This window comes from Anopheles arabiensis, chromosome 2 (assembly GCF_016920715.1).
Source record: "Anopheles arabiensis isolate DONGOLA chromosome 2, AaraD3, whole genome shotgun sequence".
NCBI lineage: Eukaryota > Metazoa > Arthropoda > Insecta > Diptera > Culicidae > Anopheles > Anopheles arabiensis.
The window spans coordinates 51599811-51620767 of record NC_053517.1 but is presented as its reverse complement, the minus strand read 5'-3'; the positions used below and the strand labels follow the sequence as shown (position 1 = coordinate 51620767).

The 20957-nt window shown below is 40.9% G+C and overlaps 3 protein-coding genes across 7 annotated transcripts; 1 reads left to right on the top strand and 2 right to left on the bottom strand.

Moving 5' to 3' along the window:
• Positions 1 to 1131: 1131 nt before the first annotated feature.
• On the bottom strand, positions 1132 to 3156 carry LOC120896974 (tubulin--tyrosine ligase-like protein 12). Its single transcript, XM_040301526.1, has one exon. It carries the CDS (start codon positions 3046 to 3048, stop codon positions 1183 to 1185), a length of 1866 nt encoding a protein of 621 aa, XP_040157460.1. The 5' UTR covers positions 3049 to 3156; the 3' UTR covers positions 1132 to 1182.
• Positions 3157 to 5561: 2405 nt separating this feature from the next.
• LOC120908355 (zinc finger protein 184-like) lies at positions 5562 to 20127 on the bottom strand. The gene is made up of 3 exons (XM_040319277.1): positions 19171 to 20127; positions 7701 to 8231; positions 5562 to 7630 (listed from the first exon to the last, which is right to left on the bottom strand). The coding sequence occupies exons 1-3, from the start codon at positions 20088 to 20090 to the stop codon at positions 6682 to 6684; spliced, it is 2400 nt and encodes a 799-aa protein (XP_040175211.1). The 5' UTR covers positions 20091 to 20127; the 3' UTR covers positions 5562 to 6681.
• On the top strand, positions 8610 to 16922 carry LOC120908407 (AP-1 complex subunit sigma-2). 5 transcript variants are annotated; one of them, XR_005741132.1, is made up of 7 exons: positions 8610 to 8723; positions 8941 to 9119; positions 9197 to 9305; positions 9395 to 9532; positions 11291 to 11332; positions 11684 to 11976; positions 15962 to 16922. XR_005741132.1 is itself a non-coding variant. In XM_040319363.1 (5 exons), exons 1-5 carry the CDS (start codon positions 8721 to 8723, stop codon positions 16004 to 16006), a joined length of 474 nt encoding a protein of 157 aa, XP_040175297.1. In that variant the 5' UTR covers positions 8610 to 8720; the 3' UTR covers positions 16007 to 16922. The 5 variants fall into 5 exon arrangements, 2 of the variants coding, with proteins under 2 accessions (XP_040175297.1, XP_040175298.1); XR_005741133.1 differs by lacking the exon at positions 11291 to 11332; XR_005741131.1 differs by lacking the exons at positions 11291 to 11332; positions 11684 to 11976 and adding an exon at positions 13993 to 15122 and having other exon boundaries at positions 15962 to 16917.
• Positions 20128 to 20957: the final 830 nt, after the last annotated feature.

Here is a 20957-nt window from a genome sequence, read left to right as displayed (position 1 = left end):
CCATATTGAGCATTTTATATATGCAAATAGAGATGAATTTTTAATTCCTTCTTTTATTTTAAAGAAAAAACTTATTTCCCTCGTTCATACTATCGGAGAAAATAGTTTTGTTAATAAATAAGTGGTACTAGTTTATTCTTCCCAGTTTTAACATACGTTCCTGCTCTGCTTAATATAACCTAGGTTTGTCAAAAAAATTGCAGATGAACAAACACATACAAACACTTTAAATTGGCTCTCGTCGCAACAGGTTCAAGGAAGTAAATTGAAGAAAAAAGGGAATAATGTCAATGTGATTCACTGTAACTGTATTTAAGACTTACCACTGAGAACAGTATCTACGTGTTTTAAAACTTATTGCTGGAAAGCTAAACACTCACCCACTCACTACATTCACATGCTTGCACCTGGTTGCAGCACGGTTTGTCGAAGCAAAACAGAGAAATTACTCATGAAAATATTTTTCATGACTGTGTATCCTGCAGGTAGTGTATATCAAATACACTATTTGTACTATTACTACTACTACTACCACTACTATTACTACTACTATTTCTACTATTACTAATAAAATACTACTACTACCATTGCGCTCAGTGCTAGAAACACGCGCCCTGGTACGAGCAGGACTTTCCCCTTCCCTTTAACTAGCACACGTAATGCACGCGTGTTAATTATTGTTCGTGTCGAAGGAGAGCTCTACATCTACATGAACAGTGTGTTCTTGTGGAAATGTACACTGTTAAAATAAAAAGAAAAAAAAGTTGGTGTTTGTTGCGAGACGAAACTGATTTTAAAAATAAATAAGTGTTGCAACACTAAATAAGGCAAAATAATGTAATAAAACTGTGCAACAAAATTGAAACACACCAAGTGGAAAAGAGGTAAATTAGGCTCGAGCAGGAGAAGAGATTGATGATCTCCGTTTGCTGTTTCGGAAGTTGTGTAACGAACTATAGTTGGAATTTGGGACGGATGAAACGAATGAATAAACATCGTCAGAAATAAAATTGTAATGTTACCACAAAACGGTCGGCCACGCTCCTTTCTGCTGGTCCTTCGCTGATCCGAAACGCCTGCACCTTGCGCGAAAGTCTATTTTCTCTTCTTTCATCCAGCGAAAGCGATTCATTTTCACGTGCGCAAAACAATCCATTTATTTCGGTGCCTCTTTCCGCAACTCTATACAATACGCCTGAACACGTCCAAATTTTCCTGATCCAGGAACAGCAAGTTAAACACGTCGTTGTAGAACTCCGGATAGTATTCGCAGGCCCGCTGGCAGTCGGGCGTAAAGTTGACCTCGAGCAGTTTCGGCTGAATTCTGCTGCCCGCCTCCGTCCACTCGAGCATCAAATCGACGGCATACAGGGCACGCGACTGGGCACTCGCGCCAATGCCACACGGTGGCCCCACCTTCGTGGCACCCTGCAGCATCTCCCGCAGCATTTCGCAAATGTCGGTCTCGATCTGGTCCCAGGGATGCTGCGGGTACTGGGTGTGCCAGGTTTGAACAAACTCGTCGCACTTCATGTGCCGCAGCTGGAACTGGCCATAGTTCATGACGGTGAAGTGCTTCTCGTAGTCGTCGAAATCATCCATCTGGAAGGGTTTGTTGGCAAAGCGCAGGAAGAAGTTGGTGTACACGTAGGCGCACAGCTCGTCAACGCTTTTCACCAGCAGCACGTACCGGACGTCGAACTTGACGCTGGCCTCGAGCTCCGCCCGCTCAAACAGCACCGGATGCTCGATGTACTTCTGGGCGATCTTGGGCCCCGTTTGCTGCAGGCGCATCATCTGCGTCAAACTGTCCGTAATGTGCGTATCGAGCGTGCGGGCCAAATTCCACGGCTTCACAATCCAGTGGTTGTCCAGGCCGCGCTGTGCCCGGTTTTGATAGTAGGCAACGAAGGGAACCAGCTCCGTCTTTAGGTTGTACGTTACCGGCAGCCAGCGAGGGTTGGACGCCAATGACACCTCATCTCCGTCACCATCACCGGATGATGCTGCCGATTTCTTGGCCGCTCGGCGACAGACGATGCTCAACAGATCCTTGATTGTCAGCACGTTCTCGAACGGGAATTGGTTCACGAACTTATTGGGATTGTTTTCGCTCAGCTCGCGAAACTCCTTGAAGTGACTGGTCATCCAGAGAATGTCCGCCTCGGCCGGATCGGATACAAGCTCGTACGATGCATCGGTAAGGTATTGGTTGACGAGCTCGTACTGTGAGTAAACCTTCAGCGGTCTATTGCCATCGATCAGCGGTGGCGGAACGTCCGGGTCTGGCAGGGATTCTTCAATGTGACCGGCCAAAAAGTATTCCTTCGGGGGTTCCGATTGGGAGAAGTCTTCCTTCACGAACGAGTCGTACCGCCAGGGCAGCAGCAGTGCGTCCCGTTCCCTCGATCCTAAGGGTACATTTTCGACGAAATCTCGACACACGTTTTCTCCCTCGTCGATGTCCTCCGTTGGGAAGAGTAAGCTGTACGTGATACCTTCCGGGATGTGCATGAACGGAACGACACGGCAGTTCGGCGTATCGCTGTGCAGAATTGCACTGCCCACCTCATCCATCACGTACCAAATCGGCATACGGTTTTCGACCGACAGCCCATCCGCGTTGAGCGAGTACATATTGCACCAGCGCCACATGTCCTGCAGGATGCGGGGGATGTACGCGTTTGGTGGCACATCGTCGTCCTGCTGCAGTCCCATCATTACCGCCAATCGGCTCACCAGCTCCGGATGGGCGTTTAGCAGCTGACGTGCGTTATCCGTTCGAAAAGTCCAGGCATGGTCGATCAGATAGATTTCCGTTGGGTCGTTCGCCTTCAGCCCTCCTTCCTTCGATACCTGCAGCGCCCAGACGGGATCCTCCGCTGCTCTCGTTTCCTCTCCATAGTCCACCGCGAGCAGGGAGAAGGATAGTCCCGCATCGAACGCCTGCTCGGACAGCTTACGGTACAGCTCTGGCCAGAAGTGTTCCGGCACGCCGGACGATTGGAGCTGAGGCTTGTGCGCCGCTTCGAATGCTTCGTAGTCCATCGTGACTATTCCGGTGTAACTTGCGTTCTAGTGTTTTCGATACAGTAGCGAGCAATCAAAACCCGGCAACGTGCAATGCGGTTGGCAGACACTTGTAAACAAACCGGCGCTGGTTTGTGACCAGTGTGGCCAGATTATTTTGGCAGAATTCGGCACGAGCACTGATGAGAACGCAACCATTTAAATTTAATCAATTATTCTAACGATTACAGGTGGTCCCCCAGATACACGGTACCTCTTACACGCGGATTCGGAGATACGCGGTTTTCAAAATTTGACAGTTCTTTGAGCAAATTGTACTGATTTGACACATCCATTGTGAAATACCAAATAATTTCCGTATTGATCGAATGTAAAATACCATTTGAAAAGGTTTAAAACTGTTCAATTCATTAGAAACATATCAAATAATTAATTTGGTGGCTAAAACCACGAACCACTTGCAAAATTGCACGAAAATTAGTGATATTTTGGCTGGAAATCACGAGATTCGACTTACGCAGAAATTCGAGATACGCGGTATTTTGCGGCCGTTTTCGGTCCCCAATAACCGTGTATCTCGGGGACCGCCTGTAATTTCTTTTTACCTTACTGAGCGTTTCTACATACACCGAGACTGCAGCTGAGAGATGGCTGTGAGAGAATTGACAACCGGTTTCTCACGCTGGTGTGTGTAGAAGCTCTGAAAAGCGCCGAGATGAGACTTTTAAAATGATGTTCAAAAAATCCATCGCTAAAATGAAATCAAAAAAGTTACTTTTACTTTTTAATAATATTTCTACGATTATTAGACGGCAAAAATGCAAACTATAATTGATCGATCGCTATAAACTGCCAATTCAATTTTTTCTCAGCTCCATCGTTCTTTGCATGCCGAGGAGAATTCTCTCACCGAAAATGCTGTCAGTCGCTGTCAAAGCATGCTGTCAGTTATTTTCTCAGCTGCATTCTCGGTGTATGTAGAAACGCTCACTAGCAAAGAGAATGAAATAGTGTGCGTCTTTTATAAATAATGTGTGTGGTTTGGAGCAAGATTGTGTGAAGCTATACATTCAAATGTGCTTTTATTTGCAGTAAAAGTGATAAAATATTTATAAACCAAGTTTGATGTGTTAAAGTTTTTCTTTTAATTCGGGTGCACCAAGTCCGTGTGAAGGGAAGCGCACAGCGCGATAAGGCATCGGTAATCGCTGATGCGGGCGTGCGTGCGTTTTCTGAAAATGTATGGAATTTGAAACCCGCAGCGGGTGACAGTTGTGCAAGCGATCTTTGAAACAGCATCCCAAGCGCCACAGATTAAGCTTAAACGACTAAAAAATCAAATATCAGTTATTTTCGGTAGGATAAATGGAAAATCATTAGTTTTAGGGCGGTCATCTGTGCATCGGCAGGCATATAAAAAAATCGGTAGGAATACAGATACAGTAGAACGTCGATTATCCGTGCAGCTCGGGACCGGACGGTTGCCAGTTAATCGATTTGCACGGATAATGGTCCAAGAAATGTCATTTTCATACAAAAATTATTTTATTACTAGTTTTTTATTAGTTTTCTGATTAATCCAACTTGAATAAATCGATTAATCGTTATTAAAATATTATTTTTATCAATAACTATAGGTTAAACACCTGTTCATGAACAAAAATGAATTTCGAAAATATCACTAGACACTTTAGAGCTGCACAAAAATCTGGTTGCCCACTTGACTATCGCTGCAAATGTTCGCTGTACGTTTGAACAGCTGTCACATCTATGCGCACGGTTAAGCCGCCCTCCGGTTAATCCGCCCCCGGATAATCGACGTTCTACTGTAGATCGGTATTTCTGGTCACTCTGCTGGTTTGTGACATGTGGTTGCGCTCTGGTGCACGGTGAGCAGACTTCAATAACCAAGTTGGACATAGGTAAATTTATAAATATTTACAGGTGAATCCGTAGGTGAATCCTAGCTAACTTTTTACAGTCTTGTTCTGGAGTCACGCGGTTTTCTACTTACCTGAATTTCTAAATTTGCCAATTACGCGGATTTCTAAATGCAACAAACCAGTACAATCTGCTCTAAATTAATTGCTTAAATTACAATATTCTAAAGTATTTACTTTATAACTTTTTTACTAACATTTTTTAACCGTTTTTGTTTAACATCCAGAAATATCACAGTTTCTCATACGATTCCCATTAAATAAATGATTATGATTATAAATGTGCCAAAATTAATCAAAATACCTATTTAACACGTGTATTTTGGATGAAAGACGTAATATTCGATTTACGCGGAAGCTTCGGGAACCCAAAACTCACGTATATTGGGGAAAGACTATAATAAGATTTTAAAACAACTACAATAATAAACGTCTAATATGGGTTTCAAATGATTAGAATTATCCAAAATTTCACCTATTTCTGTAATAAAATTTAAATGAGTAAAAAAATAGAATTTATGTATTCTATTATTATCTTCTAAAATATTATGCTGCTTTTCGGATCATTGCGATATGAAAACACTATTCTTCTTTGCTGTTGCGCTACGACAGTGAATAACTTAGCACTTCTACTTAATTTATTGGCTCCGATGAATAAATACGCGGTCTTACAGATTAACAATAACGATTCACTACGCATAGGTGACGTAAATAAATAAATAAATTAATAAATAATGCAAAAAAACACCGGCGTGGAATAAATACTGGCGGTACAATACAGCTCTCGAAGGTCGAAAGAAACGCGTACGTGTACATAAGAAAACCAACAAAGAAACAATGTGTTCAATGTTTGTGGCACATTCCACCATTGCCATTAACAGTAGCAATTGTAGGCCTTTTCCCTAAATGCTTTAACGAAGCAACTAACCTAGTATGGATGCAACTAAAACGTTTTAACATGTTTCAAAACTCAATAACGCTCGCTCAAGTTTTGCGCTAAACACTAAATAGGGCTAATGTGTTGCTGAAAACAAAATATCCTGCTGTGCCGACTGCTTTCCTGCGACAAACAGTTCTACGTAACGGCTGGCAACTCGACATACTAAATATGTTATCATGATGATGATGTATGTATATGCTAGATAATTTGCTCGAATTGAAGTAGATTTCGTTTAGATTTTGACTAAGACATTTTAATTAGTTTTAGTGTTTTTTTTTGTTCTTTTTGTTGCTGCTGCTGCTGCTGCTGCTAGTGCTGCTGCTAGTTGCGTTACAGTCATGAGCACACAATCATTCGTTATTTGATTTCGATTCCACTAAAACGATTACAATTTCAAATTTTACGTACTAATGTTTTTTTTCCTCTTTTCTCTTTCTTTGTTTTCAGGTACACCGGTAGCTAAGAGAATGTGTTGCTCAATTTCGATGATCAATTGGATCATGAGTATTGAATGCTCATTCTGATCATCTGTTCGTCTGCTTCCTGTCTATATTTATCAGCCCCTTTGCGTAAGTGCTAAGGGTTGGCCGCCGTGTATGGCTTAGTTCGCTTATTGCCTGTCAGTATGGCATTATTAAACGTAAAATAAAAAACAGTATTTACTTGCTACTTACCATTGGGATAGAGAGTATTAATACGAACAAGTCTGAGTATCGTCGGTTGCTCCTTCCCCACACAGATTGTGTTGGTGTTGTTTTGGCCGCCCGTAATCTATCGCACCATGTGAATGCGCTTCGCATGCAGCACCAGATAGCGCTTTTGCTTCGTGCTAAAACCGCACAGTGGACACTGGAATGGTTCCGTCGTAACGTGCGTTAGTTTGTGCTTCTGCAGACATTCCGCCGTGTTGAACTTCTTTTCGCACTGGTTGCAGGAGAAACTCCGCTCATCCAGGTGGACCAGCTCGTGGCTGACCAGATGATTCCGGAACCGAAACTTTTTGTCGCAAAACCGGCAGCTGAACTGCAGCTTATCGTCATGCACCCGCATGTGGTTGTACAGGGCGACGTTCGTCTTGAAGCGCTTATCACACACGGTGCAGCCGAAGTTTCGTTCCCGCGAGTGCAAATTGGCAATGTGGTTGTTCAGCAGTCGCTGGTTGCCGAACTTTTTCTCACAGAATGTGCAATCGAACTTTTTGATGTTTAGATGCACCTGATTAACGTGGTATGAATAGGCGCTACGATTTCCGAGCGTTTTCTCACATATGTAGCAGTACAGATTGCGCCCTTCCACGGCTTTGATCGGATCAGGGGCAGCGCTAGCCACATCTTTTTCGTCGTTCTCTTTGTTCGTGCTACCCTCTCCAGATTTTAGCTCCGTCGTTTGCTGGCTACCTTCGGCTTCTTCCATTTCGCCTTCCGGTTCGTCCTCTCCCAGCCCCGAGCCGGATGCCAAGCTGTCTGGCTCCTGTTCCGTTCCTTCAGTAGCCGAGCCGGGTTGAAGCAAGCTCAGGGCGTGCATCGTCATGTGCTCGATTAGGATAGCCCGATCCAGATAGTTGTCGCACTGCTCACAATGAAATATCTGATCCCAGTGTTGCTCTTTCATATGATCCACGAGCGCAGATTGAGAATCGTATCGTGTGTTACCGTTTGTGGTAGCATTCGTTTGACAAAACGTGCAAATAACAGCTCTAGGTTTTGCAGCAGATTTTTGACTAAAATAAGCAAGAGTACGGACATGAACATAAATTATTAACAACGTTGGGACGGTGGCATGCTTCCTACCTTTTCTTCGATTGTTGATCAGGAGGAGATGCAGCTGATTCCTTTGTTGGGGCATTAGCAGTACTGGCAAGTCTACCATTAGATTCATCATTTTCCAGCGATGATCGACCATTCTTCTCGTTGAACTCTTCATTCTCACCATCCACCGTCAATTCCTTGTGGAGTTGCTCTTCGCGTGATTTCACTATCGATGCAAACCGTTCGTCCATCACACGGCACTTCTCAAACAAATCATGCCACTTGGTAATGATATCCTTACAGCAAAAGCAAATTTTCGTGGGAAGTGTGTCATTTTCCTCGACATCAATGTTAAGATATTTAGCTATTTTGCCCCGTAGGTCGTTCTGATAGCGGGAATGTACCGAGGTGAGCGTATCCTCCGATTTTCCGCAGATGCGACAAATCTTCTTGAAATCGATAAGGGCCATGCTAGAATCACTCGTGGCCGTCGCCGTGCTGGTCGCCTGTTTCCGTGCGTTATCCATTGCGCTTCGTTTGTTTGGTGTGCAATGTGCCGCTATGACGGGGCAAAATTATGTATTTTGCGTTAGTTTTTCACATTTTACAGTAAACTTTTGCTTCATTGTCGTCTACAACAATTTGTTTTCCTTTTTCTTTTTTTCAACTTTCAGTTGTTTTTTCGCTGTCAGCAGCGGTCTGCGTTTAGCTGTTTCTCTCGAATACTTCGCTCGGTACGGCTACCTTCTCTAGCTCTCGTGTCCATCGAACTAAAATAAATGCACTTAGAAATGAGTAAAATTCATGATTGATGTTAAATTATTTAAAGAGAAAGAATATAAGTGTAACGTTTTGAATCAATTGTAAAAAAAGAATTATTTAAACATTTATTTGGTACAGTTTACGTTTTTAAAATTCGCTTTGCCACCCCTGGAAAATTTTCTGCTCGCTGTCATCTTGTCGCTCGGCAGCTTGTCATACTATTTTTCTAGATCCATTTCGTGTAGGGTTTGGTACATGTTTTGAACGAAAAAGTGTGATATCTGTATAGTTTAAAACATAATGGTAAGTTATTTCACAGTCTACGAATAATTCTCATCGATGAAACGAGTGGTCAATTGACGAATTCCTTCCTAAACCACTCACCTGGTCGCCTTTGTTGAACCCGATCCGTTCGGCGGATCTATGACGTCATCAGTTGATATGTGGATGTTCTCAGCGAATAGTGCAGCGCAGCGACGGTGTCCAATGTTATCAATGCTAATGCTTTTCCAACGTTTAGTTGCAGTTCATGCTCCTGTTCAGCCGACAAGGCAAACTTAGGCTACAGAAATGGTACGTTGCACACTCGGACAAGGTAAAGAAGAAGATCACTCGCGAACTGATCACCACAATCCTGTCTCGCAAGCCCAAGATGTGCTCCTTCCTGGAGTGGAAAGACTGTACTATTGTTTACAAAAGGTAAGCACCGGAAGCACCGAAAGGTTGCGAAAGGTAGCCAATAAAACACGGTATTAACTGTTCCCGTCCCTCTACAGATACGCTAGCTTATACTTTTGCTGCGCTATCGAGCAGAATGATAACGAACTGCTAACGCTGGAAGTAATTCACAGATATGTCGAGCTGTTGGACAAGTACTTCGGCAGTGTAAGTTCTTGCTTTTAGAGGTTTAAACGTTTTACAGTGCCGCATACAGTGCAGCATTTCACTCACGTTATCCACAATCGTTGTTTTAGGTGTGTGAATTGGACATCATTTTCAACTTCGAGAAGGCCTATTTCATACTGGACGAGCTGCTTGTGGGAGGTGAAATACAGGAAACGTCGAAAAAGAATGTCCTCAAGGCAATAGCGGCGCAAGATGTGCTACAAGAGGTCAGTACACCCGATGATTCTTACGATATATAAGCTCACACACACAGTAGGCGAGACCCTATTAGTGATGTCATCAAATCGAGACCCTTGCCACCATCATGTTACAGAAGCTACTGCAAACCACAGACACAAACCGAACCGATGCCTTACTTTTGTTAAAAAAAAAAACAAACAACTTAATCAAGCTTAGCATAATCGCGCTACGGCGGCTCCCTCTCATCATCGCTCCGTTTGCAACGTGCACATGCTAAACGTTGCGTAAAATACGCTTTACATATATGATTACTATTTTATGCCTGCTATTCTCGCCGACTCATGCCTATTTTACCAACGCTCCTTTATGTCTGTATGTGTGTGTCGGTTAGGTTGAGTAAGGTTTAGTTTTCTAAAGTCATTGTTGATTTGCGTGCTTTTAGTTGTGTAATGTCCTTGTGTTTGTTTTTGTTATTTTATTTAATTGCCAAATTACCTTCTTGCCTGGAGCCAAAAAAATCCTTCTTGTTTATACTTTGATTTTTGATTTTGTTATAAATTTGATTTGTTTTATTTTTGCAATATATCTTGCGATTAACTTAACGTTCAACAGCCTTCCTACAGTATATTGCGCTTGGGTCGTTATTATTTTTTTTAAAGGACTATCCATCCTGCAGTCAATATTTTACCAACCCAGCAAATATAGAAAGAGGCTTTTGACATTTTTACACAAAACCAGCGTATACATGAATTATCCACATTAGTCTAAGATATACGAGAATTAGCATTAAGAATAGCACATATAACCGCATCCAAATGTTTAACATCCTTTAGAGAAAGTACTGGAATGTGTTCTGTTAAACTGCAAAAAGAGGATCCTCTTAACATGTCTGTCTTAGTATGTCCCTGTATCTTGTATGCTAGTGTAGTAGTGTCTTGTTCATGTGTTTAAATACGAAACAAAAAATAAGCATGTTCGGAATGGGTTACTAATATGTTCAATGGGGTGGGTTTAGAATTTGCTAGTAGTTTTTTGTTGTTTAGTCTTGTTAGTCAAAATTCTGTCCTATTTATGAGTATCATTGTGATGATGTCCTTCGTTTAAAAAAGTATTGTTTTACATGTTGGATAAAACATAACCTTAACTGTTACAGGTACAACTTTTACTTTTGTGCGCAGGAGGGAGATTGTTCCGTTTATTTTGCCTTCGATTTAAATTTCGATGATTATCGAAATCGGTATTTTATTTTTATGTGAAGCAACAATCCACAACACAGTTTACCTTTCATGTGTTTGCCGTTGTGCATTCATTTGATTATGAATTTTATATAATTTCATGCTTTTGAAATTTGCAATGCATAAATATGTAACATTTATTGATTACGCTTCTTTGCGCTTGTCATCGCTTCTTTGCCAATACCTTAAAGGGGTGTACTGCTTCGGGAAGTTCTGAGATTTAAAACAACAATATTTTGGATTGTGCAGCAAATGTATTCTATATTTTTATCTCTTCCTTCACTTCTCTTTTTCTTTCTCTCTCTCTCTTTCTCTCTCTTTCTCTTTTCTTTCACGGGGTTTCAACGAAAATGTTTTAATCTTACAAAATTGGAACATATTGTGACCAAAAACTGTTATTTTCTACGTATTACTACTACTACTACTACTACTACTACGCTAATTCATACTATGGCAATGAATTCGGTTATCCACGATGGATAATATAATTGATCGACATTCATAATTTATTATCCAATTCTTTTGTCCCGCCATCGTTTCAATTATTAGGATTTGAACGAAAACCTTAACTGATGATCGTCCTGCGCTGCTGTAGGTTCTTCCAAACGCTTCCACTACGCTAGACTAGTTTCTTCCAAAGTAAATTAGCATTTCATTCAAATGCTTTAATTGCTCTGCTTGTGAACCATGCAGTTGCTTTTGAATCGCGTAGCAATATTGGCGTTGGTGCTAGGTTGCATTGTAGAATGCTTTACGGTAGAGAATGGTACTGACTAAGTTTTAAAACATTTTTGAAAAATATCAGCATTCACAAAACACACATAACACACACCCACATCTATCCAGGCTGTGTGTGAATGTGCAGCAAAAGTTTCATTTTTTTCGTTTTTACTATTTTTTCTTCCGTTTCCTCCTTGCACACTAACCGCAATGATGATGCAGCAAAAGGAACTGGAGTGCTAATGTATTGTGAATGAAAGAACCATATGCAAAACTTTAATAGGAATAATCGTGTTTATTGTTCATTATTCTCTGCTATTATCATGAGGTTTTTTTTCTGGCACAACGGTCAAGCAAGCAAAGTGTAAGACACCGATCGATCGGTTGGCAATCGCTTAGGGGCCGGCTTTATTCAATCAAGTGTTCTGGTCCTTCATTCGTTCAACAGCAGGATGGTATTATGGCAAGCAGCGGGACTGGCCAGAAGCAAATGTGCATCCACACTCATCAGTGCTGTAAATATGCAATGGTTAAAATTTGGCTTCAGAAAAGCTTCTTTTTATGTTAGTTACATTGTGAAAGATATTGTTCTGCCTCGTTAATGTTTCGTGTTTCCTTCTCTTCTCGTTTAATTACTTTTATCTCGATCGAATGCGATAATTCCGTTTCACTCGTAGAACGATTGTTAGCATAGTTATTTTCATACTTGAAAGCATTACACGCATTGCTTACACGAGTGGTGTTTGGAATTCAAAACTGACATGGAACTGCTGGGCCATGGGTGTTTGTATATTTTCTACTTCACTTTAAATCATCATTCGATCCTTCATCTTCTCGATTACGTTTCGCTTGCGTGGGTAACGCCATTATGTTAAGACTTTGTATCGTCTTGAATCACCTAGCGAACATCGCCGTCAACTTCTTTCTACTTCTGTTGCAGGTCTTAGATGATGAAGATTATTTCCTATTGTACTAAATTCTAGTTGCTTTCAACTCATTCACTCTTTCGGCTACTGGGACGTTTCAAACGTTTCGTCGATCAAGACACTACCACGCAAAACATAAACCAAGAAACATTATTTGATCTACATTATTTAAAGTGAGAGGATTTCTTTTGGAGCGTTTCATGAACAAATTCCTTCCATGAAAATGAGGGTGATGCAGAAAAAAGACATTATCATGACTTAACATTCAATATCATAAGTAAAATAGGCCAACAGTGACTTACACATTGCAGCATTTTGTTTTTCCTTTTGATGTGCAAACGCTTCCACTAAGTGACTATAAAATAGGAAACGATTGACTGTACCATTTTATTCAATTCTTAGAGTTAGACAAACTTGCTGCAATTCTGGTATCACATAATATATAAAGCGAATACAACAAGAACCCAACAACATACACAACACACATGTAACAAACAAGTTAAGTACTTATCTACAATACATATGTCTGAAAAGAAGCAGAAAAAAACGAAAAATATACACACAACACCCAAACTTTCTCCCCTTTTCCCTTCTGTTCTTTCTTCTTTTCCCTTTCTTGTATTGATTATCTTATCACATCGCACCAACAAATGATCATGTTCCGTTGTGGCTTTCTCTGCAGACAATAATGCCTTCCATAATGTTGTTTGCCTTCCATTGTTTACCTTTGCCGGTGTTTAAACCTTTTTGTGGACCTCTTATTCCTCTTTCGAAACTTTTCTTCATATTTCTTTTAAAACTCCTCTACATTTCTACTGTATTGTATCATATTTTGAGAATAAAAACTAATTTACGATTCTGCTAGATTTATTGAATATTAAACAAAACATCTCTATAACGCATGTTTTTAAATCATCGAAGCCGCATTAGCCTGTAGCATCTGTTAAGTAGTTTAGTGTTGCATGTTATATTGATACATCGTTGTTATCCGTTTCCTAATGTACGTTGGCTGATGTATTGTTCTCAACACTTTACTCAATAACAAGGCACGACGGCTAAAAGGTTTGGATTTTTCTTTTAATTTCCTGTGTGTTGATTGCTGCAATACATTTGTATTTTTTTCCAATACTGATTTAGCTTTTATAGCATGATGTGCACTACTCAGAAGAAATCCCTGTTAACGATGTCTAGCTACCGCCAACACGATTGGTGCATAAATTCTTTCTCTTAGATTCTTTCAAACACATCCTCGAAACATGGAACAACACTGTCAACACTGATCCAAACAATAACACACCAGATACCCAGATCCCAAGCTTACATTTCTCCGCTATGTAAATATTGTGCACATAAATGCAACCAAACGGGCCACCAAACACATTCAGTAGGAACTGCATCACGCGTGCAATACCACCTTTTGCTGTATATACTATCCCCTTTACCACTGTTTCTTTCGGTTAGTGTTGATGGTGCTAATTATGACTGAGCAGCGAAATTGTTTAATTAAGGCTATTATTTCAATTCTTCCTATCTATTAGCAAGACTCTAGAATGAAAAAAACACCAACAATTCCTTCCTTGTATATTGTATTTTCCTTTTGTCCAGGATGAAGCGGCGGACGGTGCCTTAAGAGATATTGGACTGCTCTGAAGCAAATGCCTTGTTCCAGCGAAACATCCCACTCTTGTTTTACACTTACTAAACGAACAAATTATTTTAAACATATTGCTAGACATTGAACTTTTCTTCCAATTCCCTTGCTCGTCTCTGCGAATGACTTGGTGTTCTTGTTCAAAAGCCAGTAGTATTACTAAGACCAACGCTAGGTGGTGCACACAGAGACACGCACACGGAACTCTTAGTGGATCTTGCTACACATTTGTTTTTTCCTGGAAAAGCAAGATTTTGTTAGAAAAGCATGCAATGCTGTAATGCGTAGCAAACTTTAGAACGTTTGAATTTAATAAAATTAAAGCTTTGATGTTTATCGAACGCTCTCTAACGTGGCAATGTGGGGTAATAGTGCAATGGATCAGTTTCATATACGCTGCAACAGTAGAACCGGCTATACTTCTAGGTTGAATGATTTATATACCCTTTTGTATATTTTTATGTTCAATGATTGTATTTTTTCCACTTTTTTTCCTCTTTCCCTTTAATGAAACCACTCTTTTATAACAACACTAATCGTAGTAAGAAAAATACTTTAAAAAAAGCACAGTTGTATGCGTTTTAAGAAATACTAGCATGGTTAGTGGAAAAGTAGCTGCACATACTCGGAAACAGCAAATGCACTAGGCTTCTGCGGCTATGCATTTCAATATTAGTGTGTTTTTTTTTAACTCTTTACGATCGATCGACAATCGTTGCATTTAAACAAAGTCCAAAAAAACGTTACATATTTCGCACAGACGAACTTAAGATTCAACAATATCTTCGTGTATGATTTTTCGCCTTAAAGGTAAAACATTCTGGTGTGAACTTTACTTCCCTGCACAAAACCCTTGATTTGTATTTTTCTGACCTTTCCGTTTCGTTTCGTTGGTTCGATTGTTCCAAAACCCCCAAAACCACCCCACGTGCTGTGTTCTACTGCACAATTGACTACTTTACGTACGTGACTGTATTGTGCATTTTGTTCTCCCGTTTTGTGACCCCTTCGAGTTCTGCCTCTAATCGCAACCTCTCCTCGGTACAAAGTAAACTGAAACAAACTCAACTTCCCTCCCGACAAGGTACGTAGCTGTGTATGTGTTTGTATGTTTGTGTATGTGTCCCCCTTCCTGTGCATGTTTTATTTTTGTGTGTTTTTGTGTGTGTGACTTTTCACATCCGATTCCAATGTTTCGTTTGCTGATCGTTGTTCTAATCCTGTTTTACCTTCGAGAACGACGGAATGCAAAACCCGCACGGCGTCTCATGTACTAAGCAAATGCAGCAGCAGCAGCACACTAACAAATAACAAGCAGAAAACTGTTTAAAAAAGTTCCCAGCAGCCTGTCCCGAGTATATCAACCATTCTTTAACAAAGCAAAACTCACTAGTTCCATCCAATAAGGCAACTGCTATAACAAACAGTCATTAGTTATTTTGTGTTTGCTTGTGTGACGCTGGTCTGTTAGTAACTGTATTTGAACCATTTACCATTCAGTATTTTTGCACCGTTCTTGCCGGCACTTGACGTGATTGGGACTAGGTTTCTCCTATGATTTCTTAGTTTTTCATTCACTTTTACACACTTTGATTAATCCACATGTTAACTATTTTCGTACCGTTCGTTCTGATTTGCCTCAATTTGATACATATTTTAACAAACTAACGTTTTGCAAGCATTCGTGTTATCTCCTTCTCTATTTTTAACAATTATTACATTGCTTTACGCTCTTCGTACTCGATTCAGTGATTTATATTATCAATGAGGCTCTCTTAAAGAAAAAAAAGAACAAAAACAAAACGCAAACAAATGTGAAAATGGAAAAAAAATCTATAGACAAACTACATGATGTAACATTTAGCCACTTTGAACTGAACTGGGTTGTACAGCAAAATTAATTCACTCGTATCTTTTTCGTAGGACGAAACGCCACAAGGATTCTTCGAGGATCATGGGCTCGGATAGACGGCGGCCGGTGTCGGTGGAACAAGGCGTATCCTTTCGCTAGCCAAAGCTCGCAACGAATTATAATTTACCGTGTAGTAGTTTCGTTTCATGTGCAAACATTTTATTTTTAGGCGATAATTCCATCCTCTCGCGGATTCGCGGTTTTAAACAATTCTCCGTTTCCGTAGGGCGCCACGCAACACGCGCACTCGATTTGTCCCGCACAACATATCATATATTTTGTTTAACGTAACGTTTTACATTTCATTTACATTTCGTACCTTTCTAACGAAAGCATCCTAAAATCAAACGATTTATCCAACGGCATTTTGTTGTATTATTAATGATTAAAAACGATACGACACTTTCATCAGACACCGTAACTACGCTGCGCTACCCAAACGAGCTTTCTCGATGTATGGAGTAACAATGAGAGGATGTGGAATGAATTCATCGATCCCCATTCCCTTTCACTCTACTTGTACTTAAACATGTGTAAGATACATTCGTCAACATTTCCATCGGCATTATTATTTATCCTCTCACACAACGTGGGGGGCAGGGGGATACAGTGGGAAATGTGCAATCTGCGCAGCTGCGTACGATCACACGTGCGTGCTTTTCCCTTACGCATGCCATGCCGAATCACAGTTTACACAGTTTGCTTCGCAGACGGAACAGGTTTGCGCGGAAATTGCTGTAATTATAGAGAGGATCGCATAAAGGATCGCAAGTCCACGCTCAGTTGATTGCGTAAGACCGACCTACCTACACATACACATAGCATTTATAGATTGTAGATTTATGTCCGTTGACCAAGATGTTTGTTTAACGTAATAGTGAGAACATATTCCTCATACGCACTACTTATTGAACAAAAGAAAAATATGCGATTTCTAATAAAATTAGAAGCTAGTTTAGGACGTAAATCATACGGTACATTACCTTCTGGCAATGTTTGGCACATTGAGAAATATCTACGACATACATTTATTCGCCAATGTCTTCTACTACAATATCACCCTTGTTTCAGCATTCATGGGATAAATATGCTAAAATGGATAAAAAATACGATTAAAAGCTGTTTTTGGAATATTTGTCATATCATTTGCAACAAGGCAAACAAAAAAAAATACTGGGGAAAGGGTCTGTATCTTTATTGCAATAGTTTCATAACAAATCAACGAATCATTCTAGTAGAGCACAGTTGGAGCTGTAGTCAATGATGACATATATTAATAATAATGATGTCAATGACGACATAATTAATAACATATATTAATAGAAGCTTACTGAAAGAAAAAGAAATTAAATTTTAGATGAAAATATACAGCTTCTAAATAAAATCAACTTTATACACAACGATACTTCAACGATTTATACACAGCGAATAGTTTCTATACCCACACTCCTAATTTTCGTGTCATGACAAGATTTTCAAAATGTATGATAACGGTCAGTATGGGGTGTTGTTTGTAGATGGAATTTTCGCACATTTTTAATTATTTTTACTTTGCATGTCTTGCATGCAGCTCTTGCTATAATTAATTAACGTTATCTTGACCGCTCAGTTTCTTTAACCGCAAATGAATACACTACGAGAGAAGGTTAATTTTACCTTTTCTGTACCTTTCATTACATCGAAAATCCTGTTTGGCATACTATTGTCCAAATTGTTCAATATTGTTGAATGCACTTTTCTCAAGCTATCCACATAGTGACTTAACATTTACTTACATCTAAAAATTGCCAAGTTTTTGGCATACAGCCTTATCACAATTATTCTGTCAATATTTTCTACCGAAATAAGAGCAGAATTTCGGAAGGGTCAATGTAAGAAATGTATGTTCTGTAATGTAATGACCCTGGACAACCTGATGGAAAATGTTTACATTTCCCTGAATTCATTATGCTTTATTCATGCCCTGGGTTAAAGCCTCAAATGCACCGTGCCCCCATGCGTAGTACCTATATGACCCAGTAGTACTTCAAGACATTTAAGGGAACCATCTTTAAGTCTTTCAACAAGTCGGCGCTCCGGCGCCAGTACGACCGACATAGTAAAAGTGTGGTTTTGAAATGAATTCGAAATGAATTATAAAGATTAAGTTTATTTATGACCATTTATATTAAAATATCACAGAAATTTCAGCAACACAACAACAGTGTGGATACACGAGCACGGTTACAAAAAATAGATTTACAAATAGAATTCTGACCCTAATTTAATAGAAAATATTTAGGGAATAATTGTGTTAAGGGTATATGCAAACAATAGGAAATTTTTCAATTTAAATGAATTTAAATAAGCAAGTTCGAAAGCTTGGAACTAGTTGAAGACAAACAATGTTGAAAAATTGGTCAATAGTCAATAGGTCAAAGCAGGATTTCCGATGTGACCGAAGGTGCAGAAAATGCAACGAAATTAAAAAAAAACTGAAGTTTGTAGATAAAGATTGTAAAATTTAAGCAAAGTCATTCAATCGTAATTTATTCGGGTGCCGCTATAGTAACTAGACGGCCATAGTAACGTTAATTAATTATGGTGAGAGCTACAGGCATGATAAAAACCATTAAAAATGTGCAAAATTCATTTTTTACAATCACAAACAAATTCCCTGTACTGACCTAAAGCATATGTTTTGAAAATAGTTCCATAATTCGAAAATTAGGTGTGTGTGGATGTAGAAAATAGTCCAAGTGTACAAGGTATTGTGCATAAGAATAGGCGAACTAAGTATGAAATTAAAAGTAACGCTCAAGATGAGACGTTTTCATGTGGGAACTGACTCAATGCGATTGATGGCCAAATGCTAACAATAATTAAGATTAGCATTTTGTTTTTTCTGATGTTCACAACTCGGCCGTTCACTACAGTTATAAACTCGTACGATTTAACAACATGCCCGTCATGGGTTCAAGCCCCGTGCCCCCATACGTAGGACTGATTATTCTGCTATGGTAACAATAAGTCACTGAAAGCCAAGCTCACTTCACTAGTGGGTACAGGCAGGCCTTGACCGACAGCGGTTGTTGTGCCAAAGAAGAAGAAGAAGATAATTTTCACAACTATCGGAACAATTTGAACAAAGAAAGCCAGACTGAAACGTTAACATCTTTGTTGCAAAAAGGGCCCATTTGACCTGGCTTTATTAAATCACCCGTACATTGCTCACGATCACGATCGTTTCACTGCGGCCTGTTTCGGTTTCCGGCCTGGTCGTCCTCTTGCCGGCGCAACTCCAACGAATGCACCGACACCACTCTTCAACTTCCCCGCCGTGCCCACGCTCATCTTACGCTCGTGGACTTTCCGGTGCTTGGCTAAATGGTCCGATCGGGAGAAACACTTTGGGCAGTACTCACACCGGTACGGTTTCACTCCCGAATGGGACCGGAAGTGACGCGACAGTTCGTCCGACCGCGAAAATCGCCACTGACATCCTAGCCACTTGCAGTGATACGGCTTATCGCCTACGTGCCGGCGGAGATGGGCTTTCAAATGCACCGGTTTGGCGTACACTTTGCGGCAACTTTCAAACGGACAAACGAACGTCCCGGTCGAGTCGGGTTCGGCTTCACACGGTTGCTGTATGCTGGACGACACGGCCGCAGGTAGCGTTTGGGACACGAGCTCCGATTGTGTGATTTCACCCGTTGCGGGCGCCGCTTTATCTTCATGTGGATCCAATTGTCGGATAAACGCTTCACAGGAATCATCACAGAGGTAAGTGTTTTCCGGCAGTCGTAACTCGTTTTCCCACAGTTGACTAAAATTTACGCAGTTGTACTCGAGAATGAAATCTTCTACGTTCAGCTCCAGCTCCAGCCCATCCACTTCGCCGCCATTGGGCGTAGGCAGAAGTTCAAGTGAGTTTAATGACGGTAGATCGGTTGCTGCTGGACAAGGATGCACTGTATCTTCTTCGAGCTCCGAGGTTTGGGTCGTGGGGCACGTTAGTTCCGCTAGGGCCAACGCAATGTCCCGATCGTCCTGCAGCTCGGTGTACAGATGGTAGAATCCGTTGGCCAGGAAATCGTCCGACGATTGTTCGAAGCTGCCCAAATCCATGATCGCCTCGATCCGATCGGTGTCGATCATTGCAACAAACTGAACCGCGGGCCGTATCACGGCTTCCTGGGACCGGTCATTTTTCCGCCAGCAACGATGATGTTGATGCATGAAAGATGATACGGCGCGAAGCACTTTGGTGATATTGGGGCGGCGCTGGCAACTACTACACGACCACACAACCCCGGCTGACGGATTTCCCCGGGATCATCGCGACCCCGTAGACACGAGATGTATGTGTTTGGCTGGCTGGCTGGCTGGCTGGCGGCTGAGATAAAGGCTGATAAAATGTCGCACGCGTTGGTCAATGAAGACACTGAAGGCCTGGCATTGGCTCTGGACATCATTGACGTCGAGCATTCTCCTCTAGAGCCATCTGGTTGGCGTTGATACTGAGAAAGTGAGTTCGTTTCGGAGCGCGGCGGAGGCTACGGCGAACTCATTAGTGTCAAATGACAATAAGAATTTTCCCCCTGTTTAACAAACCACAGAATGCAGAAAATTAGGCTCGACCAACGTGTTGCGTGGTGATAGGTAATGGATCGTCATAACACTATTTATCAGCAATTTGTCGCCTTGTAGCAAAGCATATTATCCCGCAACAATAGTGCCCAAATGGTCTTCCGTTCTATCAATTGCTCATCAATCAGTTTCAACGAGAGACGCTACACGGGACGTTTTGTGGTATGATATGGTCATATTTACAGACAGACAGCAAAAACCAGATGTCCTCCCGTTTTATCATCACCCGTCGATGCAGTCATCAGCCTAATGACTTGTCTCTGGGGAGCGGGTTTCTTTGCCGTTGTTTTCTAAATTCTTGTTTTGCTCTGCTTCCCGATAACTGCTTGCCGTTAACACGCACTCATCTGTTCGTCATCGTTAAATACGAGTATT

Excerpts from the sequence above, each read along its gene's own strand:
- LOC120896974 (XM_040301526.1), bottom strand. The coding sequence starts at position 3,048 with ATGGACTACGAAGCATTCGAAGCGGCGCACAAGCCTCAGCTCCAATCG.
- LOC120908407 (XM_040319363.1), top strand. Across the intron at positions 9,306-9,394 it reads TGGACAAGTACTTCGGCAGT|GTGTGTGAATTGGACATCAT; the intron begins GTAAGTTCTTGC and ends TCGTTGTTTTAG. Across the intron at positions 9,533-15,961 it reads CGCAAGATGTGCTACAAGAG|GACGAAACGCCACAAGGATT; the intron begins GTCAGTACACCC and ends TCTTTTTCGTAG.
- LOC120908355 (XM_040319277.1), bottom strand. The coding sequence starts at position 20,090 with ATGATCGACACCGATCGGATCGAGGCGATCATGGATTTGGGCAGCTTC. Across the intron at positions 8,232-19,170 it reads CAGGCCGCAGTGAAACGATC|TTGCCCCGTCATAGCGGCAC; the intron begins GTGATCGTGAGC and ends AAATACATAATT. Across the intron at positions 7,631-7,700 it reads GATCAACAATCGAAGAAAAG|TCAAAAATCTGCTGCAAAAC; the intron begins GTAGGAAGCATG and ends TGCTTATTTTAG.